The sequence below is a fragment of the Choloepus didactylus genome, chromosome 10 (genome assembly GCF_015220235.1).
Source record: "Choloepus didactylus isolate mChoDid1 chromosome 10, mChoDid1.pri, whole genome shotgun sequence".
Lineage (NCBI taxonomy): Eukaryota > Metazoa > Chordata > Mammalia > Pilosa > Megalonychidae > Choloepus > Choloepus didactylus.
The window spans coordinates 86,186,571-86,209,257 of record NC_051316.1 but is presented as its reverse complement, the minus strand read 5'-3'; the positions used below and the strand labels follow the sequence as shown (position 1 = coordinate 86,209,257).

General features: G+C 52.0%; 1 protein-coding gene across 5 annotated transcripts in view; it reads left to right on the top strand.

Annotated features, from left to right (window-relative positions):
- Nucleotides 1-22,687, top strand: part of PAX5 (paired box 5) — a 215,954-nt gene that overhangs the window by 173,591 nt on the left and 19,676 nt on the right. For all 5 annotated transcript variants that reach the window (XM_037798682.1, XM_037798684.1, XM_037798683.1 and 2 more), the window contains exon 9: nt 19,079-19,165. In XM_037798682.1, coding sequence (XP_037654610.1) covers nt 19,079-19,165 — 87 coding nt within the window. The remainder of the gene's footprint in view (nt 1-19,078; nt 19,166-22,687) is intronic.

The window sequence follows — 22,687 nt, the reverse complement described above, 5'->3', positions numbered from 1 at the left end:
AAATTTATTTGAATATGACACATGCCCCTCCCTACCTTGTCTGGTCCAGAGTCAAGGGTTTAAGGTCCAATTGTGTAATTAAACAGGCCTGGAGCTCGACTTAAACGCCCCCACTCATTCTTCCCATATTTGCGCTGGCTCCTGGCTGGAGGATGCTGAGACAATGGCCCTTGTTACCCTCTGTTTGAGTTATTTATTTTTTCACTTTTCCCTCCTTCTCCTCTCCCGGGACTCGCCTCTCGCCCTCATCCCTCATGTTTTCCCTTTCACTTGACTGTCACTCTCATTGTCCTCCCGGGGCTGGGAACGCGGGGTGACAGGCAACGGGAGCCCAAGTGGGCCGGGGAGGCTGGAGATATAGTCATTAATGGGACCCGCGAAGCCCAGATGTCCTCCCTGAATGCCGGTAATTTGTTTTTAATGAAAAACCACGCGGTGACCCTGAACAAATGAATTTTCTTTATAAGGAGTCTGTGTGCAACGGCACAAATAAAGGACCCGAAACAGGGTGACTTAAATCCAGGGTGAAAGAAAGAGAGAAAGAGGGAAGGAGTGGAGAACAGAGCAAGAGAGAAGAGAGGGGGAAGAAAATTTAAAAATGACAAATGGGTTATCATGTCCTTTTGTCTGAAGAGCCATCCAATGTCAAAAATGCCTTGAGCATTGTCCTGCTGGGGCAGAATGCGGACAGTTGTGGGCATTTTGAGGTCTCGTTTGCAACAATGCTCGATGAACTGCCATCTGGGTGGAGCTTTACGATTTACAAGCCTCCTTCGTGCGGCATCTCAGAGCCTCATGGTATCCTCGGAGGGCCTGCCCACCACCCCCATTTTACAGAGATGAAAACTGAGGCTTAGGAAGAGCAGTTTGTTCAAGGTCACACAGCTACTGAGGGTGGAATCTAGATGACAATGGAAGGACTTTGCCAGTTTAGGGTTTGACTCTTAGAAACACTGTGTTAAAGCCTAGAAATTGCTTCCTCTCTGCCAATCACAAGGGGTATGGCCCAGAGCAGATCTCTGACATCCTAGGTTGAGGAGTTTGGGATTGAAGCAAATTCCCACCACCCCCAGAACAGGGCCTGGAGGCTTTGTGAATGAATGCACAGCCTTTCTGAGGGCACTTGGGGTAAGGGATTCCTGGAAAAGAACACCCCAGGAACAAGCCAGAGGAGCTTGGAAATATGGGTGCAAAGGAATTGAAATCTGCCTCTTGGGAAATAGACCAGCCATGTCCACACATACCACTTAGGGGTTTTGGCAGGGAGGGGTGTGTTGTAGAGCAAGTAATTGGGGGCATCAGCAATGGCATTGACTGCTGAAGGCAGTTAGCAGAGCTCTAGGTTGGGGTGTGTCTGTGTGGTGTGGGGAGAGGTCTGTTCCAACACATACCTCGTAGAGACAGAGGGGGCCTTTGTACATTCTGTAGCTGCTTCTCCCTCCAGCATGGATGGGCTGGACTCCACCTTAGGAATCAGCCAGTGAGTGTGCAAATGAGGACGAGGAGAGGACTCGTTCAAGGGCATACAGCGAGTTAGTGCAGAGCCATGCTGGGGGCCTTTCTGCAGCAACAGCCTGTCTATTGCCCTGCTGGGCTGGTGAGAAATGGGTCCCCCCTCCCCCCAATGAAAAGGAGAATTTCAAAACAGTTGTATTGAGATATAATTCACATACCATAAAGCCACCTCTTTAAAGTGTACAATTCAATGGTGTTAGTGTATTCCCCAAGTTGTGCAGCCATCGCTACAGTCAATTTGAGAACATTCTCATCACCTCTAGAAGAAACCCCGAAATCTTCAGCTGCCACCCCTCTGTTTTCTCCACCCTCCCATTCCCCTAAGCCCTAGGCAACCACTAGTCTACTTTCTGCCTGTAGAGTTCCCTTTTCTGGACTTTCATAAGTGGAGTCATAGAGTAGGTAGTCTTTGAGTCTGGCTGAAAGGAAGCATTTTGCTCTCCTGTCCTTATGCAGCCCCAGGCGTTCCTGGGATGGTGCCTGGTTCCTTGGTTTCTACAATAGCTCAAATTATGCTGTCTGCCCCACCCCACCCTTTGCAGTGTTCTTCCTTCCCCCTGGCCCTGGGAATGGCTGGCTAGGAAAGCAAGTCCTTGGTCCTTGCCGCAGGGCAAGTCCTCCCCACCTGCAGGGAGGCAGCCCCCACCCCAAGCCCCTCAGAGGCCCCTGCTCCCTCCCAGAGTCAGGTGGCTAGACAAAAAAGAAATGATTGTTTTCTTTTCCTAGTTTCAGATTCCCTCTGGAAGTTGTGACCCAATTAGAAAATCAGAAAAATAGAAAATCTGGCCATGACCCCAGCTGAGGTTATAAAGTCTTGGCTTCCTTTTAGGCCTTTGCCTCCCACGCGCCTCTGTGGGTGTGAGCTGGCTCAGGCCTCTTCAGCCACCTGGAGCAGACGGTCCTCACTGCTGGTTTCCCCCGTAATTAATGATTTATTCCCCACTGACTTCCAAAATGGATTTGAGGCAGCTTCTTGACCTTTCAATAACATCAGCCGAAACCTGAAATCCCCACCATAAAATAGAAGGACGGGTGGTTGGTTCACACGTAGAGGCTGAGGCTGGGGAGTGAAATGCCTGTCCACCCCACCGGCACATAGGGCCTTGTTTTTTTTAGCAGTGCAGCAGCTTTGAGCCCCTCCTGTATGCCCAGTCCTGCACCTGGAGCCACCCACGGTTTGCTGCTTGGGAGCAGGGAGCTCACTGTCTTGGAAAGAGTTCCTGTCTGGATGCATTCCAGAGCATGCTTCCAAAAACATACTTTTAATCAAAAAGATCATAAGAAAACTGGGGTCAAACTGAGATTTAGATAGTGGACAATTTTAAATACTGGGAGGGGTTGTCACTTGGCAAATGGACCCCTCTGGTGGAGTTTTGGATTAATTATAGTGCCAGTGTGACCCCGTGGAGTCTTTCTTGATTGTTCCCATTCTGGGGTAAGTTCTGGCGGGCCTCCCTCCCCCTCTTCCCTGGCTCCCTCCTCCCTCTCCCCTCCCCCTTCCCTCCCTCTCTCCCTCCCTTCTTCACCCACCGTCTCTCTCACTCACTCATTCTTTCATTCCTCAGTTCCGGAGTCCCTCCTGGATGCTGAGCCCAGTTCACGCAGTGGGCACAGAAATGATCAAATGAGTTTCTGGGAACCTAGGGGGACTCCAGTGTCTAGAAGGAGAATTGCCCGTGTTATCTGCTCACAATGGAAAGAAACCAGCTTGGACGTGGTGATTTTCCTGGATTGCTAGGTCCAGGAACTGCGCAGGGATTCCTGAGGGACAGAAAGAAGGCGAGGTTTGGGGGGTGTGGGAGCTGAGGGCTCGGCTGCTGACAGCCAGGGCTGCTCCAGCGCAACCTGGGCCCTCCTGGGGGGCCTTAGGAAAGTCCAGCTCCTGGAGATCTCCATCCCTGGAGCGGGTGCCAGGCCTATGTGTACAAACGGGGGGCTCAATATTTAGGAGCCAAGAGGATCAGGGAGCTGCCCTGAGTGGCTGCCCGCTTTGGAAATTTCTATGCATTTGTAATAACAAAATTACCATAATTTGCTCGTTAACGCAGCTAGATCAGTCAAGCATTGTTCCATCGCGGGCGGGGAGGCCGCGGCGTGTCTCTCTGCGCACTCCACACACCCCAGCCAGCCTGCCAGCCCGTGAGAGCGCTGGAAATTAGCATGCAAATGGTCCTAATTCGGTGGGCGAGCTGTCAGGCAGCGCCTCTCTGGCCCCGTCTCTGTGAAGGCCCTGACAGCCCGGCTCTGGTGCCGGCCCACCCTCCTCGCTCCAGCCAGGAGAGGCTCCGAGGGGCACCTCCAGACTGACAGCTTGGCGGCCTCCCTCCCTCTGTCAGCGCCATCAGGCCTGGCGGCCGGCTCCCCGGGGAGCATGCGGGCCCTGCCACCACACCGGCCAGAGGAGGTGGGCGGGCGGGCGGGCGGGCCTGTGGGGGAGGCCCCGGCCCTCGCTGGGCCCACCAGCCTGGCCTGGACCGGGAGGGGTGGGGTGGCGGGCCCTTGGCTCCGGGCCCAGGTGGGGCCCGGGGATCCTCACAGCTGGTGGCTTCTGAGGGTGGCCCCATGGGAAGTCTGGGGCACCTTCTCTTGCTCACACATCCCCAAGGAGCAGGTATGAGTCCGGCCCCTGCTCTCCCTTCTTTGTCTTCCAGGCCTGACTTAACATATTCCTCCCACCCTCCGCCAGCCCTGGAACAGCTCTGTGGAGGTCTGTTGGTGGAATTCCTCAGGCCCTGGTGGAGGATTGGGGGAGGCCGAGAAGGCGTGCCTGGTGGGCAGAACGCCCTGGACCAGAAGTCTGCGCTCTTGGGTTTAGTCCTACCTCCAGGTTTACCAGCTGCTTCCTTTGGGGAGTCACCTTACCATCTCCGGACCTTAGTCCCTCATCTTTACAGTGGAGGCTCCCCTGTCTTTCTCTGATGGCTGTTGTGAGCCTAAGTGAGAGAGGGATATGGCCCCGCTGTGCAGCAGTAGCTATTTATTGAGAACTTGTGCAAGGCAGCCCCTGTGCTAATGTACAAACTGCCTTTCCTTTTCCGACTTGCCAGCCCTTCCTAATAACCCCACCAGCTAGGTGTGGTGTTATCCCATTTCTCAGAGTAGGAAGCCCAGGTTTCAGTTTGCATGGAGTAGTTTGCCTAAGTGCCAGTGCCAGGATGGAGCCTAGGCTTGCTCACGCCAGAGCCCTTTCAACAAGATGGGGCCCTGAGAGCCAGATCTCACTTCTGCTGAGCGTATGAGCCGTGCTGAGCCTCAGTCTCCTCGTCTGTGAAAGGGCTGATGGCACCACCTTGCAGGCGATCTGTGCCTCTCACAATGCCTGGCATAGTCTCCAAACTAAATAAAAGTGGGTTGGAAAATATACCCCAGGTGGGCCCATTTGCGACTGTCTTTGGGGATGCACTGTATCCACCCTTATGTTCCACTCCTGATCCATGGCAGTAGAGTGAAGGAGCTACTGCAAGAGGGAAGGGTGATGCCGCAGAGCTTCTCTGAAAGTTTTCCCTGGGCTGTCCTCAGGCCATGTCTCAGGACCTTGCTCCTTCCTCCCTGTGAGTGGATGCAGCCCCATGCTAGGGAACAGGGTTTGGGGAGTGGAGGACAGGGTGGATCTCAGTCCTCACTTGCCCTATGAGCTGAGTGCTCTTGTGCAGTGAACAACTTGTGCATCCCTCCATGGCTGCCCTGCCCCTTTTGCCTATTTTAAGGGCATCTTATTGGATCTTTTAAAGCTTCAGATAAATGGAGAGATGAGAGAGACCCTGAGAAATCCAAAGCCCCAGCTGGGCTGGGAGGACTCATGAGCCTGAGTCCTGCTGCATCACAGCACCACCCACCACCCAGCACAGCACCTGGCACAAAGCAGGTGCTTAATGAATGTCTGAGGAGCCACCTTAAATCCTCTGGGGACCAAGACAGGAAACAAACACAAACATGCACAGGAGCTAACCAAACACCTTTGGCCAGGGGTGACTTTTCTTTTCCACCTACTCTTTGGTTTGTTTCTCTCTCAAATTGCAGCTGTTGGGCTGTTCAGAACATCTCTTGGGGGGAACAAGTTCAGGCACAATGAGGACAGCTCAGGGGAACCTTCGTTGCCACACCACGTTCTGAATTCCCGGTAGAGGAGAGGGAACTAAGGCTGCAAACTTCATTTCTGTTCAAGGAAGAATGAAGAGTCATCCTGGCTCCCCCTAGTGGAGGACTGGGACACAACACCTTCCTGCCTTCCTGGTGTCGCAGGACAAGGCTGCAACTGCAGCCAGGTTTTCCTCAGTTTCCCCCACGTGTCCACATCCATACTCTCGTAAAATCCTTACTGCAGCCCCACGCAGTACCTTTTGTTATCGCTTCCATTTTACAGATGTGGAAACTGAGGATCGGGTAGAGGAAGGGGCTGGCCCAAGGTCGTGCTGAGCTGGGACTAGAATTCAAATTGCTTTCCCTTCCACCCAATCAGCCACATCTGGCTGTGCTCCTCGAGCGTCCCTGGCTTTGGCTGACTGACCATCTGCTTTGTGGCCACACGGCCTGGCCCTTCTCAACTTTGTGGGCCCACTCTGTGGGCAGGTCAGTCTTCGAATAAATATTGGCAGTAGCTTTGCCCTAACCCTCTTTAGTCCATTTTCAACGCAGCAGCTTGAGTGAGTCTGTTAAAAATGGAGTCAGGGAATGTCCCTCCTTTGCCCAAATCCCCATGGTGGCCCATGCTGCTCAGAGTAGAGGCCAAAGTCCTTATGTGCTCTCTCCCTCCGCACTCCCCCGCCCCCCGTCTTCATCTCCAGCCCCCTCCCTCTCATTTCTCCTCTCCAGCCACAAAGGCCTCCTCACCATTCCTACCTCGCTCCACACACTCTCTTGCCTCCGCACCTCTGCTTGGAGTTCTCGTCCCACAGATGCCCGCATGGTTAACTCTCAGCTCCATCAGCTCTTTATTCAAAAGTCACTTCTTCAGCAAAGGCATCCCTAGCTACTCTATTTAAAATTTCTAACCCCTCCCAATATCTCTTATTCTTTCCCCTGCTTTATGTTTCATCCTTAAAACACACTGCTCTAAAATCTAGCATTCTGTATACTGTATTTTTACCTATTTGCCTGGTTTGCTGTCTGTTTGTGCTCCCAGAATATAAGCTCTATGAGTAGGGACTTTTGCCTGTTTTGTTTGTGGCTGTGTCCTCAGTTTTAGAACAGTGCCTGACACCCAGTAGGCCCTCAGTCATTATTCAGTGAGTGAATGGATGGATGAAATTATTGACAGAGGGTCTGGCATCGAGCATCGAGGTAGGCACGCACTGACTCTTGCCTGCACACTCTGGGACTTCCCACCCAGCCCCACATTCTCTCCCTCAGGAGCCTTCCTCTCTGTTTCACTGCTCTCTCCACTCTTCCTTCATTGGCCCCCAAAGTCCTCTCCTCTCTCTTTGCCCCAGCTCCTCCACAGAGTGACCCCTTGACCAGGCTTGTGAGCTGGTCCCAGAGGACATGTATGAAAGTGTGAGTTGAATTTAGGAGACACCAGATCTCCATCAGGGCAGCCAACTGCAGGGCGACCTGCTCACGGCACTCCTGGGGAGACTGAGGCTAGACGGGGAAGGGCCTTGCTCCGGTGAATCTGTGGTAGAGGGGGTACTGCATGGTGGCTCCTGCCTCCTGGTCCAGCCTTGGGAGTTGTGAGGACCTGCCTACATGACAGTCCCAATTCAGCTCCCTCCACAGAATATGTACCTTCTCAAGAGCGCCAAGTACTGGTGGCGGCTGCCCCAGTGACCTGTCTGGAGCCTGTCCACACACTGAACCTTCTTAGAGGGTCCATGAACCTACAGTGGTTTGATTTCCATTTGGGCACCTGGGACTGGACACCAGTGGGAACAGTGCCTCTGAGGACACAGAAATTCTTTAACGTGGGTCAGCGCTTCCCAAGCTTTGCTGCACACATATCACCCAGGGATCTTCTCACAGAGCAGACCCTGGTCCAGTAAGTCTGGGGTGGAGCCCAAGATTCTGCATTTCTAACAGGCTCTCGGGTGGTGCTGATGCTGCTGGTTTCTGGCCCACACTGTACCCAGCGCACCAGCCATGCCTCGGAATCACCCCAGAAGTTTTGAAAAACACTGATATCTGACCTCATCCCAAGAGATTCTGATTTGACTGGTATGGAGTGTGGCCTGGTCATCTGGATTTTTTAAAGCTCCCCTGATGATTCTAATGTGCAGCCAAGTTTGAGAACCTCTGGCTGGGTTGCTGCCCATTATTCCTGCCACCTGGGGCAGCTCTTCTTTGGAAGAGCAATAAAGTTGAAAGAGAAAGGGATTTGTTGACTCTGTGAGGAGCAGGGAAGGCGGCATCCTGCTCCCAGTGAGCCTGGAGAGAGGGAACCCAAAGGAGACGGGGCTGCTGAGTCCCTGAGGCCAGCAGGGAGGAGGGATGGGCAGCCTGGGAGCCCATCCAGGACAGGGCACTGACCGGGAGGGCTGAAACAGCTGTGTGGCCCCTGGGAGCCCAGATCTGGGCCTCCTTCTTGCCCCTGACTCTGACAGCTCCCCTGCCCCTCTTAGCCCCAGCCTACTCTCGTGCCTCTTTTGGCACATGGGTCCCCAGGCACCTGGGATCCATGTAATTTATGGGGGTGTCGCCCCCTCCTGCAGACGGTGAGCTCTCCGTGGGCAGGGACCATGTCTGATTCATCTCTGCCTCTGCTCACTGGGGGTGGGAAAGGTGTGCAGAATTGAGTGCATTCCTGGGGCACAGTGGTGATCGGGCCTCTGTGCTGCCGATCCCAGCGCACAGCGAGGCCTGCACATTGTGGTCATAATTATGGAGGTAAATCTTGTCTGGTCTCCTTGCAAACACTGGGTAAGGCATTCCATAAATATGTCAGCAGCAGCATTAAAATTTGATGGCAGGCAGCATGGGTCGGGCCTAGCACTGTGACTTCCCAGCAAGGTATGACACCTTCACCTCCGTCTCATTAGTCAGCGGCGGGACGCTCCAGCCTCAGCGCAGAGCCCAGCCGAGCCAGGGGGAGGTGATTCCTTCGGAGGAGGACCCCTGGCTGCTCAGAGGGACAGGCCAAGGTCTAGGCCATGGAAAAGTAAAGACAGTCAGCTTCAGGCTGAATAGAGTCTCTAAATGTGCAGGGGTGGGGTTAGAGGGTCTCAGCCAGAGGGAGCGGGGGCCAGTTTTTGAGTCTGGAAGCTGGTGATAGAGGCCAGGGACTCATTTAAACCTTACAGTTACCCTGGCAGAAAGTGTCTATTTGCCCACAAAGGGGTCTCATATAAGACTTAACAAGGACATGGGGCTGGACTCATCATTTAGCAAGGAAAGGATCATTTGGGCATGAAACGGGAGAAAGAGCATTCCTTAGTGTCAGAAAGATTGGAAACCACTCTTGTCTATCCCCCACCTGTCACTAACCATTTGGGGAAACTGAGGCCAAGAGGCTCTGGAAGAGACATGCCAAAGGTCACACTGTGGCAGAGACGGAACGTGGTCAGGGGCTGTGTCTCCTAGTCCGAGGCTTTCCCTACAATCAAGAATTTTGCAGACATTGAAATATGAGAAAAGCATCTGGAAATATCATTTTCATTAAACACACACACACACACACACATACACACACACAATCCCCAGTGCATCCGTTTATTCAAGTGACCCAGAGCACGCTATGTAACATGGACCAAGTTAAGCACCAAATAACCCCTCACATTTGTATAATACTTTTTAATTCACAAAGGACTTTGAAATGCATCTTTATTGTTTTGTCTTGTGGGCATTGCATTAGCCACGATGCAAATGAGGAGCTCAGGTTCAGAGAGTTAAAGTGACTTGCCCAAGGCGGCTCAGCTAAGAAGCGGCTGGGGGGCTTTGAACAGGAATGGCTGGCTCCGAGCCATGGTCCTTCCACTGCCTCACAGTAATCACATACACATAGCGGCTGCCGCTGCTGCTTTCATCACCTAGGCAGAAAATTGGCCCTGCCTTTTTACAATTATTTACAAAAGCCAAGGTGTGATTCAGAGCTGTCAAAGGGTTTCTGGATTTATCTGCAATGTTCTACATTAGTGACTGCCTTGTTGGGCATTTGCAAGAGAGAAGAGTTGAGTCTCTGTGGCTCCTTCCACGCCAGGATGGACCATGTTCTGCTGAGCTGGCTTCCTGTCTGGGAGGAGTTGAGGACTGACCTTGCCTGCAAAGGGGTCTCGGGCAGTGCACTTTGACACTTCAGGCTGCAGCTGGGGATGGCGGGTGGTGGATAGGGGCAGATTTTGGTAATCCACCAAATAATGCTGCACCATATCCTTTGAGGCTCAGAGCGCTGTTGCTTCCTATAGGAAGCCTTCTTGGATACCCCAGGCAGAGTGCATTTCAACCTCCGCGCTGCTTCTAAACCCACCCCACCATTTGCTGGTACTGGCATGTCTAGTACTGGGTCAAAGAAACTCCTTTTGATGCAGAGAGGTCCCTGAGGATGGGGAAGGGGGCCTGGGCTCATTCTGCTGTGTGCTTCCCCCTGGGAGGCCCAGTGCAGAGCTCTGCATGGAGAGGGGCCACTTAGAAGACTAACAGAATGGATTTTCCCAAAGTAAAGCCCATCACCAGTAGGCAGGTGTCAAAGTAAAATGTAGTCCCCAGATCAGAGCTGTACCATAAGTATATCCCCAAATTCAGTATTTAAGATGGGGAGGAACCTTAGAAATTTAGAGAGAAATGCCACCCTCTACCATGCACTGCCTTTTTAATACTTTCCAGCTCTGAAGTCTTTCTATTTACAACCAGGAAAAATGTGTTGACTTGTTTGCCCATATGAATCCTGTTTGGGCTGAACACACAATAACCTAGTGAGTTTATGAGACATCTTTCATGGATAAGTGAACTGGATATTCTTGGGAGTACAATTCAGTGTTATTCCAACTAGAACATTGGGCTGTGATCTCTGTGGATTCTGGGGCCTGGTGATTTAGGCCATGAGGATGGGGTGACAGTCTCGTCACTCAACGAGTCTTTAGGTTTCAAGGTTGAACGTCTTCCAGTGACAAAACGGGTACACTGAAAAGGCACTAAGGATAAAAACCTTCCCATCTCTCCAACCCTGCTTCTGCCCCTGGAATTCAGTCCAGCCCTGCTGTTTTCTGAGCTATAAATTTTGGCAGCTTTTTCTCCTTCCTTTTTTTTTTTGATGCCCGTGCTCTTGGGGAGTGAACCAACCTTAGTGCTGTCTCGTGGCAGGAGATGCCCAGCGAGGCCTGGCAGGGGCCTAAGTCCCTGAGGAGAGCTCCATCACGTGTCCCTTTCTACCCACGGGGCTTGCCCTGGCTCCCACAGCAAACATGGCCCTGTGTGTTTTACTGCCGCTCTCTCTCTCTCCGTGCTTCTGTCAAAGATGGGTGGATTTGTTATTTTATGATCTTCCACCCTGCACATTTGCTCATCAACCTAGGCTGCAGGGACCTGCATTTCACCACTTCTTTCCAGCATGGATCTGATTACCTGTTTCTATTCTGACTCTGAAAGGGGCTGGCTTGAGAAGCATCTGTCGGGCACACTCACTCGGTCAGCGTTTACATTGTGGGCAGGGCCCTGGGCTAGGGCAGCTGGTTCCTGCCCTTGAGGAGGAGCCACTGACTCCTCAGCGGAGGAAGCAAGATAGGAGCACAGACGACCCAGGTCTGGGCAGAAAGTGCTCATGGCAGTCGGAGAGGAAAGTTCCAGGGGTGGGGGTTCAGGACAGTGGGGAGAATGGACTCAATCAGGGTGATCCATCTGGAGAGGCTTCCTGGAGGAGGTGGCATTTAAAGAGTTGGGGTGTTGGACACCAGGAGGGGAAGGAGGGAGGCATTTCAGATGGAGAAAACAGCCTGAACAGAGGCTTGGAGATGGGTCCCATGGGGCATGTGAGGAAACGGTAGGTAGTATAGTGGCCTGAAACTTGGGAGTAGAGGAAGGGGGCGGTGGGAGGTGTGACTGGGAAGCTCAATGGGAGCCACACCCTGAAGGGCTTTGAGCACCATTGTGAAGCATCTGGGCATTGCCTTGCAGGCTTGGTTGTCATAAGCAGGCTGCCTGTGGGCATTGAGGTGTACACATTGGCTTCAGGAGCCAGAAACTGGGGCCTCACCTGCCTGGCACACATACACACAAATCAGGTATTACCTTGCACCCTGATGAGGCCACAGGGAGCCATTTGCACAATGTCTTCTCCATTGTTTACTTGGGTGGAGGAGAGAATGCGATGGCTCTTTGGAGTGAGAACCCAGCAGGGGAGGGGATTAAAATTGGACCAGAATTGCTTGCAATATGCTATAGCCTAGCCAGGGGCCTCAAGCCAGGGCCAGGCAGGTTACAGAAAGAAGGGAAGTCAGTCCTGGGAACAAGACAGTGGTTCTACATGGCTTGTTCTGTGGCTAATGACATGCTTGCTCCTTTAAAATGCTGGGCAGCAAAAGGACATTAATTAATGGGACATCTGAGAAAAACGGAATATAGACTAAGCTTTATGTCATTGTTAAATGCCTTGAACTCAACATCTGTGCTTAAGGTGGTTACATAAATGAGTATCCTTGATCTTAGGAAATGTACATGCAAGTATTCAGTGATCAAGGAGCATGATATATATTACCTACTCTCAAATGTTTAGAAAATAGGGAAATAGATGGACAAACGAATAGAAGGATGGATGGAGAGATGGAGAAATAGAATGAAACAGCTGTGTGGCAAAATGTTAAAAGTTGGTGGATTTGGGTATCTGAGTGTGTGGGGGTGGATGGGGGTTGTAGGTTGGAGCTCTCAGGAAGGGTTCTGTGTTATTTTTGCAACTCTCTTGTAAGTTTGACATTATTTCAAAATGAAAAGTTGTTTTGAAAAATGCTGGGCAGCCCCTCATTATGTTTCCACTGGCCCCCCGTGGCCCCAGCTCTTGCTCCGATGAGCTGGATGAGTCTGGTTGGAGCCTGTGGAGTACTGGGGGTGGGGCACCACCATGCAACAGGGGGCTCTGTTTCCTTTGAGCTCCCTGAGGGTCCCTGCAGGCGGGTTTTTGTAGTTGTAGACTAAAGAAACAGGGAGTGGGCACTACAGCTTCCTCTTCTGAGGCTCCCAGAGCTGGCCCATGGCAGAGCTGGGCCCCGCCCCGGCCTCCACCTTGGCTTCCCTGGGGCCAGCCCAGCGCTGCCTTCCAGCCGGGAAGTTCGGGTCCCAGGAGAGACAGAAACGAGACCCATTCCACATTCTCGCCCTCACTCTCTCCCTCTCTATTGGTTTTTCTCTCCCCTCTGCTTTTCTGAAGGCCTTCGTGGCTGGTCTGAGTGTGTGGGAGAAGAGGTTTTTCCCAGGAATGGATCAATGCTCTGCGTCCTGGGCTGTCGGTTGACAGCACTGACCTTTACTGAGCTTGGGTTTTTGTTTCCTGATTGGGAGCCCAGGAGGGTCTTCCTCTGCAGAGAGGGAGGGTGAGAAGACTTGGCCTTTGAGGGGGTCAGGCTCAGGGGGTGGGGTGAGGTACAGTGAAGACAGGAAAGGGGGAGAATCTTAGAGCCGAAAGCCCTTTGGGGTCATTTATTTAAACCCCTCCCAGATGCACCGATTTTCCAGATGAAAACACCGAGGCTCAGTGAGGGGAAATAACTTGCTTGAGGTCACCCCGAGAAGCTTTGGCAGAGTGTATGCAAGCAAACATATCTATTTGTAAGGCTGATTGTGTCTGTTTGTGGTGACATAGTCAGGGTCACGCTATCGTTGGCAGTTTTGCACAGCATTGCTGCGTGTATCTGCTGACCCCTGAGCCATGACACTGTCCTGCAGTTCCACAAATCATGGGGTGCTCCTCCTTCCGCCACTGCAAAGGTTTGCTCTCAAAGCCCAGTCTGAATGCTTCAGAAACAGAACTTGGCTGCGAAGTCACTTTGAAAGACTTTCTGTATGTTAATCACAGCCGGCTAAGGTCCTGAGCAGAGGTGGAGCCCGCCATCTGCAGATGGGGTCGGCCCCGGCGCCGATGCAAATCCCCATCATCTGGCAGGTGTCGTTTTGGGTTAATTAAGAGCTACGCTGAGCCCGTTTACTTGTCACTTCTGAGAATTTTAGGAAACTTCGACTTTCTTGCCATCTCTGAGCTTTGAGTGAAAGGGAATTTGAAAACACTTCTGTTTCTGGCAATTTTCCTGCCCCTGAACTCTCCAGGACAACTACATGAAGTGCATTTTATCATGTCCCCCAATTAACTTTTTAGTTTAACCAATCCTTTCCAGTTACCTCGCTGGTTTTTACGGTCGGCTCGTCTATATTTGGAAGGTTGTGATATTTTGGAAAAACCTGCCATTTATCCTGCATTTTATAAGCCTCTGCTTTCTGTCTTTACAAGTCTCTGAGGAAAGAACATATGTTTTAGCTTTGTTTTATTTAGGGGCTTTAGAGGAGCTTTCGATTTGGGGGCTAGGGGCCTCTTTCAGCAGTCTGAGTTTGGGTTGTCAGTGCTGAATTTCCGAGGTCTGTGTTCATGGAGGATAACTTGGTCAGATCCGCAGACAACTAGATTCTCAGTTACTCAAAACGCTCCCTTCCTTGGAATAAGAGAACTTTCTGGGGTGATAATATTCTATGTTTACAATTTGTGTGTTTCCTTATGTGTAAGTTTTACACCAAAGGAAAAACTTGTAAACAAATATTGCACTTTAGTTAATGATATGCATGCTGATGTACTTAGGGGAAAACGTACTGATGTTTGCCATTTAGAGATACTTAAAAAATAAGATGAAAAAAGGGTAGAAGGATAGATAGATATATGATAAGCAAGTATAGGAAAATATTAATGGCAGAATTAGGTGGTGGGTTATGGGTGTTTAGTATGAAATTCTTTCACTTTGCTATATCTTTGAAATTTTTCATAATGAAACGTAAGGGGGGAAATGACCCCTTCCCCACTGGCCCAGCCCCTTGAGGTGCTTCCTTGGGACGGTGGCAGCACAGGGGCCTGGGAATAAGGGCCTGGGGCCCCAGGCAATGCTCTGCCCCTGCCTGGCCAGGTGGTCCTAGGGGTGGGGAGGTTGAGGGAAATGATCGTTCAAGTTCATTCCGGCCCTAACAATCTGTGGCTGAATAATAGCATGTAGGTGAAGTCCACCGTAAGACAAATTTGTTGTGTGAGCACTAGTAAGCCAATTTTATTTCTCATAAATGCAAGGAAAAAGCATGTTGCTTGGGGTGAGGAAGGAATGAAGGGAGGGCTGGCCAGTCCTTTGGAGGCCGCTGGCTTCTCAGTGGGCAAGCTCTTTGGGCGCTGAGCAGCAGTTCTCCGTGTCACACCCTCAACAGGTCATTGTGCGGATGAGGTGCCATAACTGCCAGGATTATTTCTCTATTCTAGTCTCTCACTTTTTTTTTTTCTCATAGGGGCAAATACACACAGTTCTCAAGCATTCCTCCCTGCCTGCTTCCCAGCCTCTGTGGAACTCCAGGAGCCTGGCCTCTGTCAAATCCCTTCTCTTTGCAAGCCTCGGTCTCCCCGTCTGTAAAAGAGTGTGTTGAGCATGATGATCTCTCAGATACCTCCCCAGACAGATGTTTCTGTAGCTCTGTATTTCTTGTCATGCCTGTGGATGTCATAGCTGTGTCATCTCCCAAGCCCTCCCCCCCCTCCTGCTTGGACTATTGCCGTGGTCCCCTGGCTTGTCTCCCTGATGGCAGGCCCACCTCCCCTAGCCTGCCCTCCTGATTCTGGCACTCCCTGGCCTGCAGCCTTCACTGGCTCCCCAGCCCTGATGGGAGAAGGGCATCCCTTTTCTGACCCATCCCCACTCTGCTCTGTGGCTTGCCTCTGCTGTGGCCTCACCAAAGACCTGGCCTTTCAGGGATCACGCTCTGAATGGTCCCACCTCGAACCTTGTTGCTTGTGCCTTGAATGCCCTGCCCCCCTTCTGCATATTGAATCCTGCCCATGCTTTAACACCTGGCACAAATGCTTCCTCCATCCCAGAAAGCCTTCCCCAGTCCTTTCTCCAGACCTGCTCCTGGCTGGACAAACCTGTTTTCTAAGCTGCTATAAGGGTGGTGATTTCAAGCAAGAGGAATGAAGCAGGGGATTGGAGCCCCCAGACCCAAAAATAGCCAGGATTAGGTGGGGCCCACAGAGTATGGAAATGGGGTCTGCCCTCCCTGCTAGGAACAGCATGGCAGCTGAGGAGTGAAATTCAGGCTCATCAGACAGAAAGGACCTTTGGACATTACTTGGTCTGATATATCCTTTTACAAATGGGGAAACAGAGGCCAAGAGTGGAGGAAACAGAGGCCAAGAGGCCTAGGCAAAAGGGCTGGGAGACAGGAGCCTGGCCCTAGAGTCGCCTCCTGGTCTGGGCAAGTCCCTTGGAGAGTTGCACCCATCCTGTGAGGTTCACAGGGTAGTTGGGAGGGTTAAACGAAATCCTGGATGCTAAGGAGGCTTGGTGACAGATACAAAGTCATTGTCATCATGGCTGGCATTTCATGAGCATTTACTGTGTGCCAGGCTCTTTGTGTATCATTTTATTGAGTCTTTTTAACCACCACATGAAGTGAGATCTTTCAATTTCTCATACTTTGCAGAGAAGGAAACAGGTACAGAAAGCTTGAGCAACCTATGGAAGGTCACAGAGCTAAGAAGACCTAGGATTTGAACTCAGGCAGTCTGGCTCCAGAGCCCTGGCGCCCAGCCTCTGCACCAAATGACCAAGGGCTGTGGGGTTCAGTGTAGCACAGACTGCTGCTTCCCAGCTGTTGCTGTGGCGTGCTAGGACAGGTGGCTTCCTTTGGGTTTGGGGACCGGCCTTCCCACACCTCGTGGGGTGAGGGTTCCCTGTACCCAGGCAACTTCCCGTTTGGTACTCTGGACAATCAGACAGCGGGTGGTGGGACCAGCTCCTGCGCCAGCCTCATGCCCCGGAGACCGTTAAGCTCCTCTTACCCAGAGGGCATTGCTCTCACTGGGCATCTCATAAGATGGGGCCCACACTGAGGGTGGTCCTCACACTACCACTCTTCACACACCAAGGGGCAGGGTGGTGTGGGGGGTAGAACCCGGGCGATAGAGGCAGGTAAACATCTCTGAATCCTGGCACATAGTAGCTGCTCAATGCACCCCTGGCTATTGGGAGTAGCAGTGGGAGTTGTGGTAGCCGTCGTCAGAGTTAGAGAGGTCTCTGCTCTGGAAGCGTGTCCCTGGTTGACTTAGGAGTTCCCATTCATTCATTCAACAAATAGCACCTAGCACTGTGCTAGTTTTGGAGCTCACATCCTGGTGGAGGAGGCACATAATAAACAAGATAAAGACAATAAGGTATGCTGGATTGTGATAAGTTGTATGGAGAGAAGTAAAGCAGGAAAGGGGTGGTGTGGAAGGAGTTTCCGTTTTGAATTCAGTGATCATGAGTCCTCATGGGGAGGATTTGAGCAAAGCTGAGAAGGAGGTGAAGGAGAGAGCCAGGCGGACATGTGTGGGAGAGCCAGGCGAACTGCCCATCATTTATTGGGCACCTGCTCTCTGCTATGGAGGGGGCATAAGCTGGGGGGCGGGGCATGGGTGCTGAGAGCACTTAGACACTGACCTGCAGGGGCAGACCCTCCCATGTCACAGGAAACTCCATGCAGGGCCAATCTAGCTTGGGGAGACATGGAGGGAGATTGAGTCCATCCAAGGAGGGGCAGGAGAGGGGGCTTCCTAGAGGAACAGGTAGCCCAGGTAGGTGGGTATGGGGTCGAGGATGGTGGGAGACACTCTGACTTAGATACATCTATAGGAGGTGGGAGGTGTTTGTGGGGGTGGTGGAGGATAGGTAACATGTACATAATGAACTTATTAACCCCAGCTGAACAGACCTGAGTCTTGCACATTTGGGAGCTGGAGATCAGGGAGGCTTCCTGGAAGAGGTGACCTTAGAGCAGGACCTGGCAGGGGGCACAAGGCTGCTAATGGAGATGCAGAGATGGCCTTTGCCAGAGAAGCCGGCTGCACAGGAAGTGCCTCTGCTGGGGCGGCTCCACTGGTGCCCGGACCCAGAGGGGAGGGCGGCTGTCCCCTTTTCAGTCTGCTCCGTCTCTCTGCTCCGCCTACCCCACCCCCAGGTGCTGATGGATAGGCGGAGGCTGGGCTGCCGCGACCCAGCACTGTCACCGTGCTCTCCCTCCGTGCGCCTGAACCTGACACCCTGACCACTGAGGCATAAAAAACAGAGAATTGGAAGGCTCAGCCTGTCAGGCTGGGAGTGGCCCCCAGAGAGCCCCGAGGAGGCGCGCACGTGTCTGTGTGTGTGTGCATGTGCACACGTGTGAGAGAGCGTGTGTGGGTAGCCTGTGGAGGAGGGAAAGAGGCTGGGCCGACCCTGGGGAACAGGCTGAGCTCTCAGGCCTGACTCGTGGCTGCCCCCCCACCACCTGGCAGGGCCCCACGGGCCCCACATTTGTACCTGGGCTGCAAGGGGAGAGAGAGCACTGCTCCCAGCCGTGTCCTCCGGAGATTCTTGCCCTTTGACCTTTTATAGGCATCCCTGGGGGAACCCATGGAGACATGCTTGGGCCCAGGGAGGCCTGGTGGGCTGTTTAACTCCTGTCACTGCCACCAGGGAGGAGCCCGCTGCTCTGTGACCAGTGGTTTAAAAAGCCACTCAACAGCCTGCTACTGTCCATCTTCCAATGCCCTGCTTCAGAGTCTCCTCTGGACACACACTGGCTGGATTCTGGGCCTGAGATAAGTTGAGGCCAGAATCTACCTTCTGGGAGCCCCCAGCACAGGGAGGAGGAAGGGCCCTCTGACCACAGGCAGGTGTGAGGGAAGGGATTCCAACCACCCTCATGACCTGGTTGGAGTAAAGAGGCTCTCCTGGGGCTGAAAGTGAGAGCACAGGGAACATCCATCTGCGGGCATCGTGGCTCAAGGAGCTGGGCAAGACTGAACTGTCTGCAAGCCCCACCGTCCCTTCCCTTGTTGCCCAAACATGCCCAGAGCAGCTAACAGTGCCTGGCAGGCCTGAAACCACTTCCTCTTCTGTGCTCCCCCAGCCCTTTGACTTGTCCTTTCATTTCAGGAAATTGTTATCCGCTTCCTCCTGACCAAGGGCCTGGGCTATGTCTTGTCTCCCCCACTGGACTGAAGCCCCAGGAGCGGTTATCCTGGATTCAGCCAGAGGGCCAGACTAGAGTTGACTTCACCTTTGGCTTCTCAGGTCCAGAGCCACTCAGGGAGCGCATGGGGGCTGAATCCATACTGGGTTCCTGGAGTGGCCATTCTGTGAGAGACCCTGGGCATCAGTCTCCTCACCTGTAAAATGGGCCAGAAACCCCAGGGAGTACCTGGTATGTTGTAGTTCTATAGTACACATGTGAGATACTATTATTCTCTACCTCTGCAGAAAAAAAAGGCCAATGACAATTGTCTACTTAATAAGGATGTGGACCTGACTTGCCTTTACTGATTGTGAAAAGTGCCTCCAGTTCATGAAAGACGAATGCCATTGGCACTGAGGCTGGCTGGGGCCCAGGGCCTTTTCTGAACTTGATTTGACCTTTGGTTCCTGTTTCTCTCTTTGTCCACGAAATGCAGGGAGTGAGTTTTCTGGAAGTCCCTACAGCCACCCTCAGTATTCCACGTACAATGACTCCTGGAGGTTCCCCAATCCGGGGCTGCTTGGTGAGTACTTGGGGAGGCCCTGCAGGGCCCTGGGTCATCAGCTACTTGACACCCTGAGGTGTAGTCACTAACACAGGGTAGGGAACTTGCCCCAGACACATAAGAACATGGGGGTTGTGACATGAAGCCCCGCTCCAGCCCAGCTTGTATCCCATGCGTCTCCCAGCTGTTTCTGGGTGGATACAAGGAAATGGCACAGAAATGGAACAGAGGAGGAAAAGGGCATTGAGGGAGAAAGAGGAAGATTGGATAAGGGCCTACCCAGGAGTAACTTGTGTTTCTTAAGAATCATTAAATATTCATACGAGAAATCTCTAACCACAAGACGGCAGAGAACTCAACTCAGATTGATTGGCAGTGGCTACCTGCAGAGCTGTCTTGATAAGGACTCTGAGGCTGGGTAATGGATTAGTGATGTCTGCCATGGACAGCGCCAGCACCTGCCCCTTGGAATCTAGCTGCCCCGCGGCTGCAGGCCTGCCAGGGCACCACATGCAGGGCACAGCTGCCGCCCAACCTCTGCCCAGGCCTCAGACTGACAGACTGTCCATGGCTGGGGCCAGTCTGCTCTGAAAACAGCATCAAGACCCTTGGACCACCCAAAGACCAAAACAGTAACAACTCCACCCTCAAACCCTCAACAGGCCAGGGAGAGGCACTTGTTTTGTTGGAATGAACTTACATGAATCCAGCTGCTGAGAACCAGCCAGAGATGAAGGTCTGGGAGCAGGAAGCAAGAGAAGGCCCTAGGATCACAGATGTCACTCATTCCCTGTGGGGTGGGGCCAGCCAATCGGCCTGCAGCAGCAACCCTGAGCCCACCCCCAGCAGCCTGCTGAGGATTTCCCACTTACAACATTAAATGGTCACACATGGAAGGGCCCTCTGAGACCACCCACGTTTCTCTGTCCAGCTTAACAAGGCCTACTTAAGTGAGAAACTGTTAATTCCCTGGATCCTTAATTATTTTAGGACTGAGAAACATAGACTTCATCTGAAAATGATAACCAAGTGTCTTCAAACTCAAGTTGCAAAGGAGGCCATGAATTTTCAGCCTTGATCCCTTCCCAAACCTGCCTTGGTTATTAGGACAGACACAAGATAAGGACACCATCACCCTCTGGCTACCCCCATTCCAGGCACTTGGGCCTTGGGCTGCCCAAAGTATTCTGGTGTATTCTGCATAACATTCGGATGATCTAAGGAACAATGCCAATTGGTGTCCCACTTTTGAGCTTTGTAGAAGACTAGGCTCTTACTTTCTATAGCCTCCTGGAAGGCCCGAAGCTGCGGATTGAACCCCTCTTAGACTTCTTTGGTTTTGGGAAAAATCACTTCTAAGTATTGAACCAGAGTCTCCACTTACCTAATGTTTTTCCTTCAGTGACTCCTCTGAGAGTCCGAGACTATGAGCCGGCCCAGCCGTCAGTCTCAGGAAACAGAAGGCAAAGGTTCATGTCTGGTTCATGTCTTCCTGAACCAGCTTCTTCCAGTGGGGAAGGAAGGAGGAGAGGTGGAGCCAAGGCGTGGGCCTGGGAACCCCTCCCTGGAAATCTACCCCACTCAGACAGAGCCCTAGTCCCAGCATTGCTGGGGGACCTACAGGGGGTGTGGCATGAAGGAGGCCTGGACACTGAGTTGTGGGAGTGGTTCTGTCTGATGGGGATGTGACCCCAAGGAGGCAGTGGTGGCCCATGGCCCCATGCAAGGCTGTACACTGCCCAGTGGGCAAGGGTGGCTGAAATCCGGCCCAGGCTGGGCACAGAGCCCTGAGCCCTGAGTTGAGCTGCCCAGACACCTTTCTCATTTGCATGAGGTGTCCTATAGGCTGGCAGTGGCCCTCATTTGCCTGGGAATTTGAGAGGCAGAGAAGGAAGGAAGAAGCCCCTTAGGCAGGTGTGGCAAAGGGGTGGGATAGGAGGTGGGGTTGTCTATGGAGAGTGGAGCCACAGCCTGGAGGACCTCGAATGCCAGGCTGAGATGTGTGAACCTGATCGTGTGGGCAGCTGGGAGCTGAAGGGATGGAGAGGATAGGGCGAGACCAGACTGTCCCTGAGGTTTGTGCTGCTCAAGCTGGAGTGAGATCCTGTCCACATTTCCAGTTATTTTAGTTCACTTCCCTGAAGATTAGGCTTGGGCTTTGTGCCTAGTGTGGAAAAGATGTGGACTCTGCTTGAAGCGCTCACAGGCTGAGGGTGAGGGAACCTCAGGCAAGTGTCTGTACTAGAAGGTGCTTTGTGCCTTGAAGGGGGCCCGAGAGAGTGTGGGGAGGAGGAATCAAAATTCTGTTCATCTAAATGAGCACTTGCTGATCATTCCAGGCGCTGGGCAAAGCCCTTCATGTGGTTTAGCTCATTTTATCTGCTCAACAACCCTAAGAAGTATGCATTATTATTGTAATACATATAATACTATTATTTATATAAAATATTATATTATCTTACATAATACATATATCGTAATATATTGGACATATATTATACAGAGAGTGAGGCTCAGAAAGGTTAAGTAATTTACCCAAAGCCACACATCATGGAAGTGGCCAAACTAGGACTCAAATCCAGGTCACCCTGTCTTTAGAGCCTGTCTGCATAACCATGTTCAGTGTGGTGCTCTTTAGCCTCCAGGACTGATTCATAATCTGAACAGTACTACTGCCAGAAAAAAACAGCCACATTCCTCCATAGAAACAGGCCCTGAGAGCCCTAAATAAGACTCAGATCATGTGTATAATGAGAACAGATCTGGTCTATTTTTGAAAGCCAGATTACTGCATGTATCTGTCAGGCTTTTAGTTGCAAACAACAGAATCTACTCTGGCTGGGTTAAGCAGAAAACAAATTTATGAAGGGATATTGGAGGCTCCCACAATCTCTGAGAGGACCAGAAAAGTGGGATCAGGTATAACACCCATCCACACCGCTGGGCTGCTGCAGCACACACACACCTGTTGCCCCCAGCTGGCACCCCCACGGCACTCGCTCTACACGGCAGCTTCAGCCACGAAGCAGACTGGGCATCGGAAGCTGGGTGCTTCTGCCACCCACTCCCAGCAGATGGATGTTCCCAGCTCTCTTCCTCCAGGTGTCCCTTCCAATTGGAGAGCCCAGTGGGCAGAGCCTAGGTGACACACCTGAGCCCCAGCTACAAGGGAAGCTGGGAGAATGGGTTCTGACTTCTAGTGCAAAGAGGTGGGTCTCATAGCACAAGAAACTGTACCAAGACAGGAGCCATTTAAAAGATGTTAGGCAACTCTAAAAAAGAAAAATGAAGTTAGAGGACTTATACTCCCTGACTTTGAAGCTTACTGTAAAGCCACAATAGTCAAAACAGCATGGTACTGGCACAAAGATAGATATATCAATCAATGTAATCGAATTGAGAATTCGGAAATAGACCCCCAGATCTACAGCCTACTGATCTTTGATAAGGCCCCCAAAGCCACTGAACTGGGACATAACAGTCTTTTCAACAAATGGGGCTGGGAGAGTTGGATATCCATATCCAAAAGAATGAAAGAGG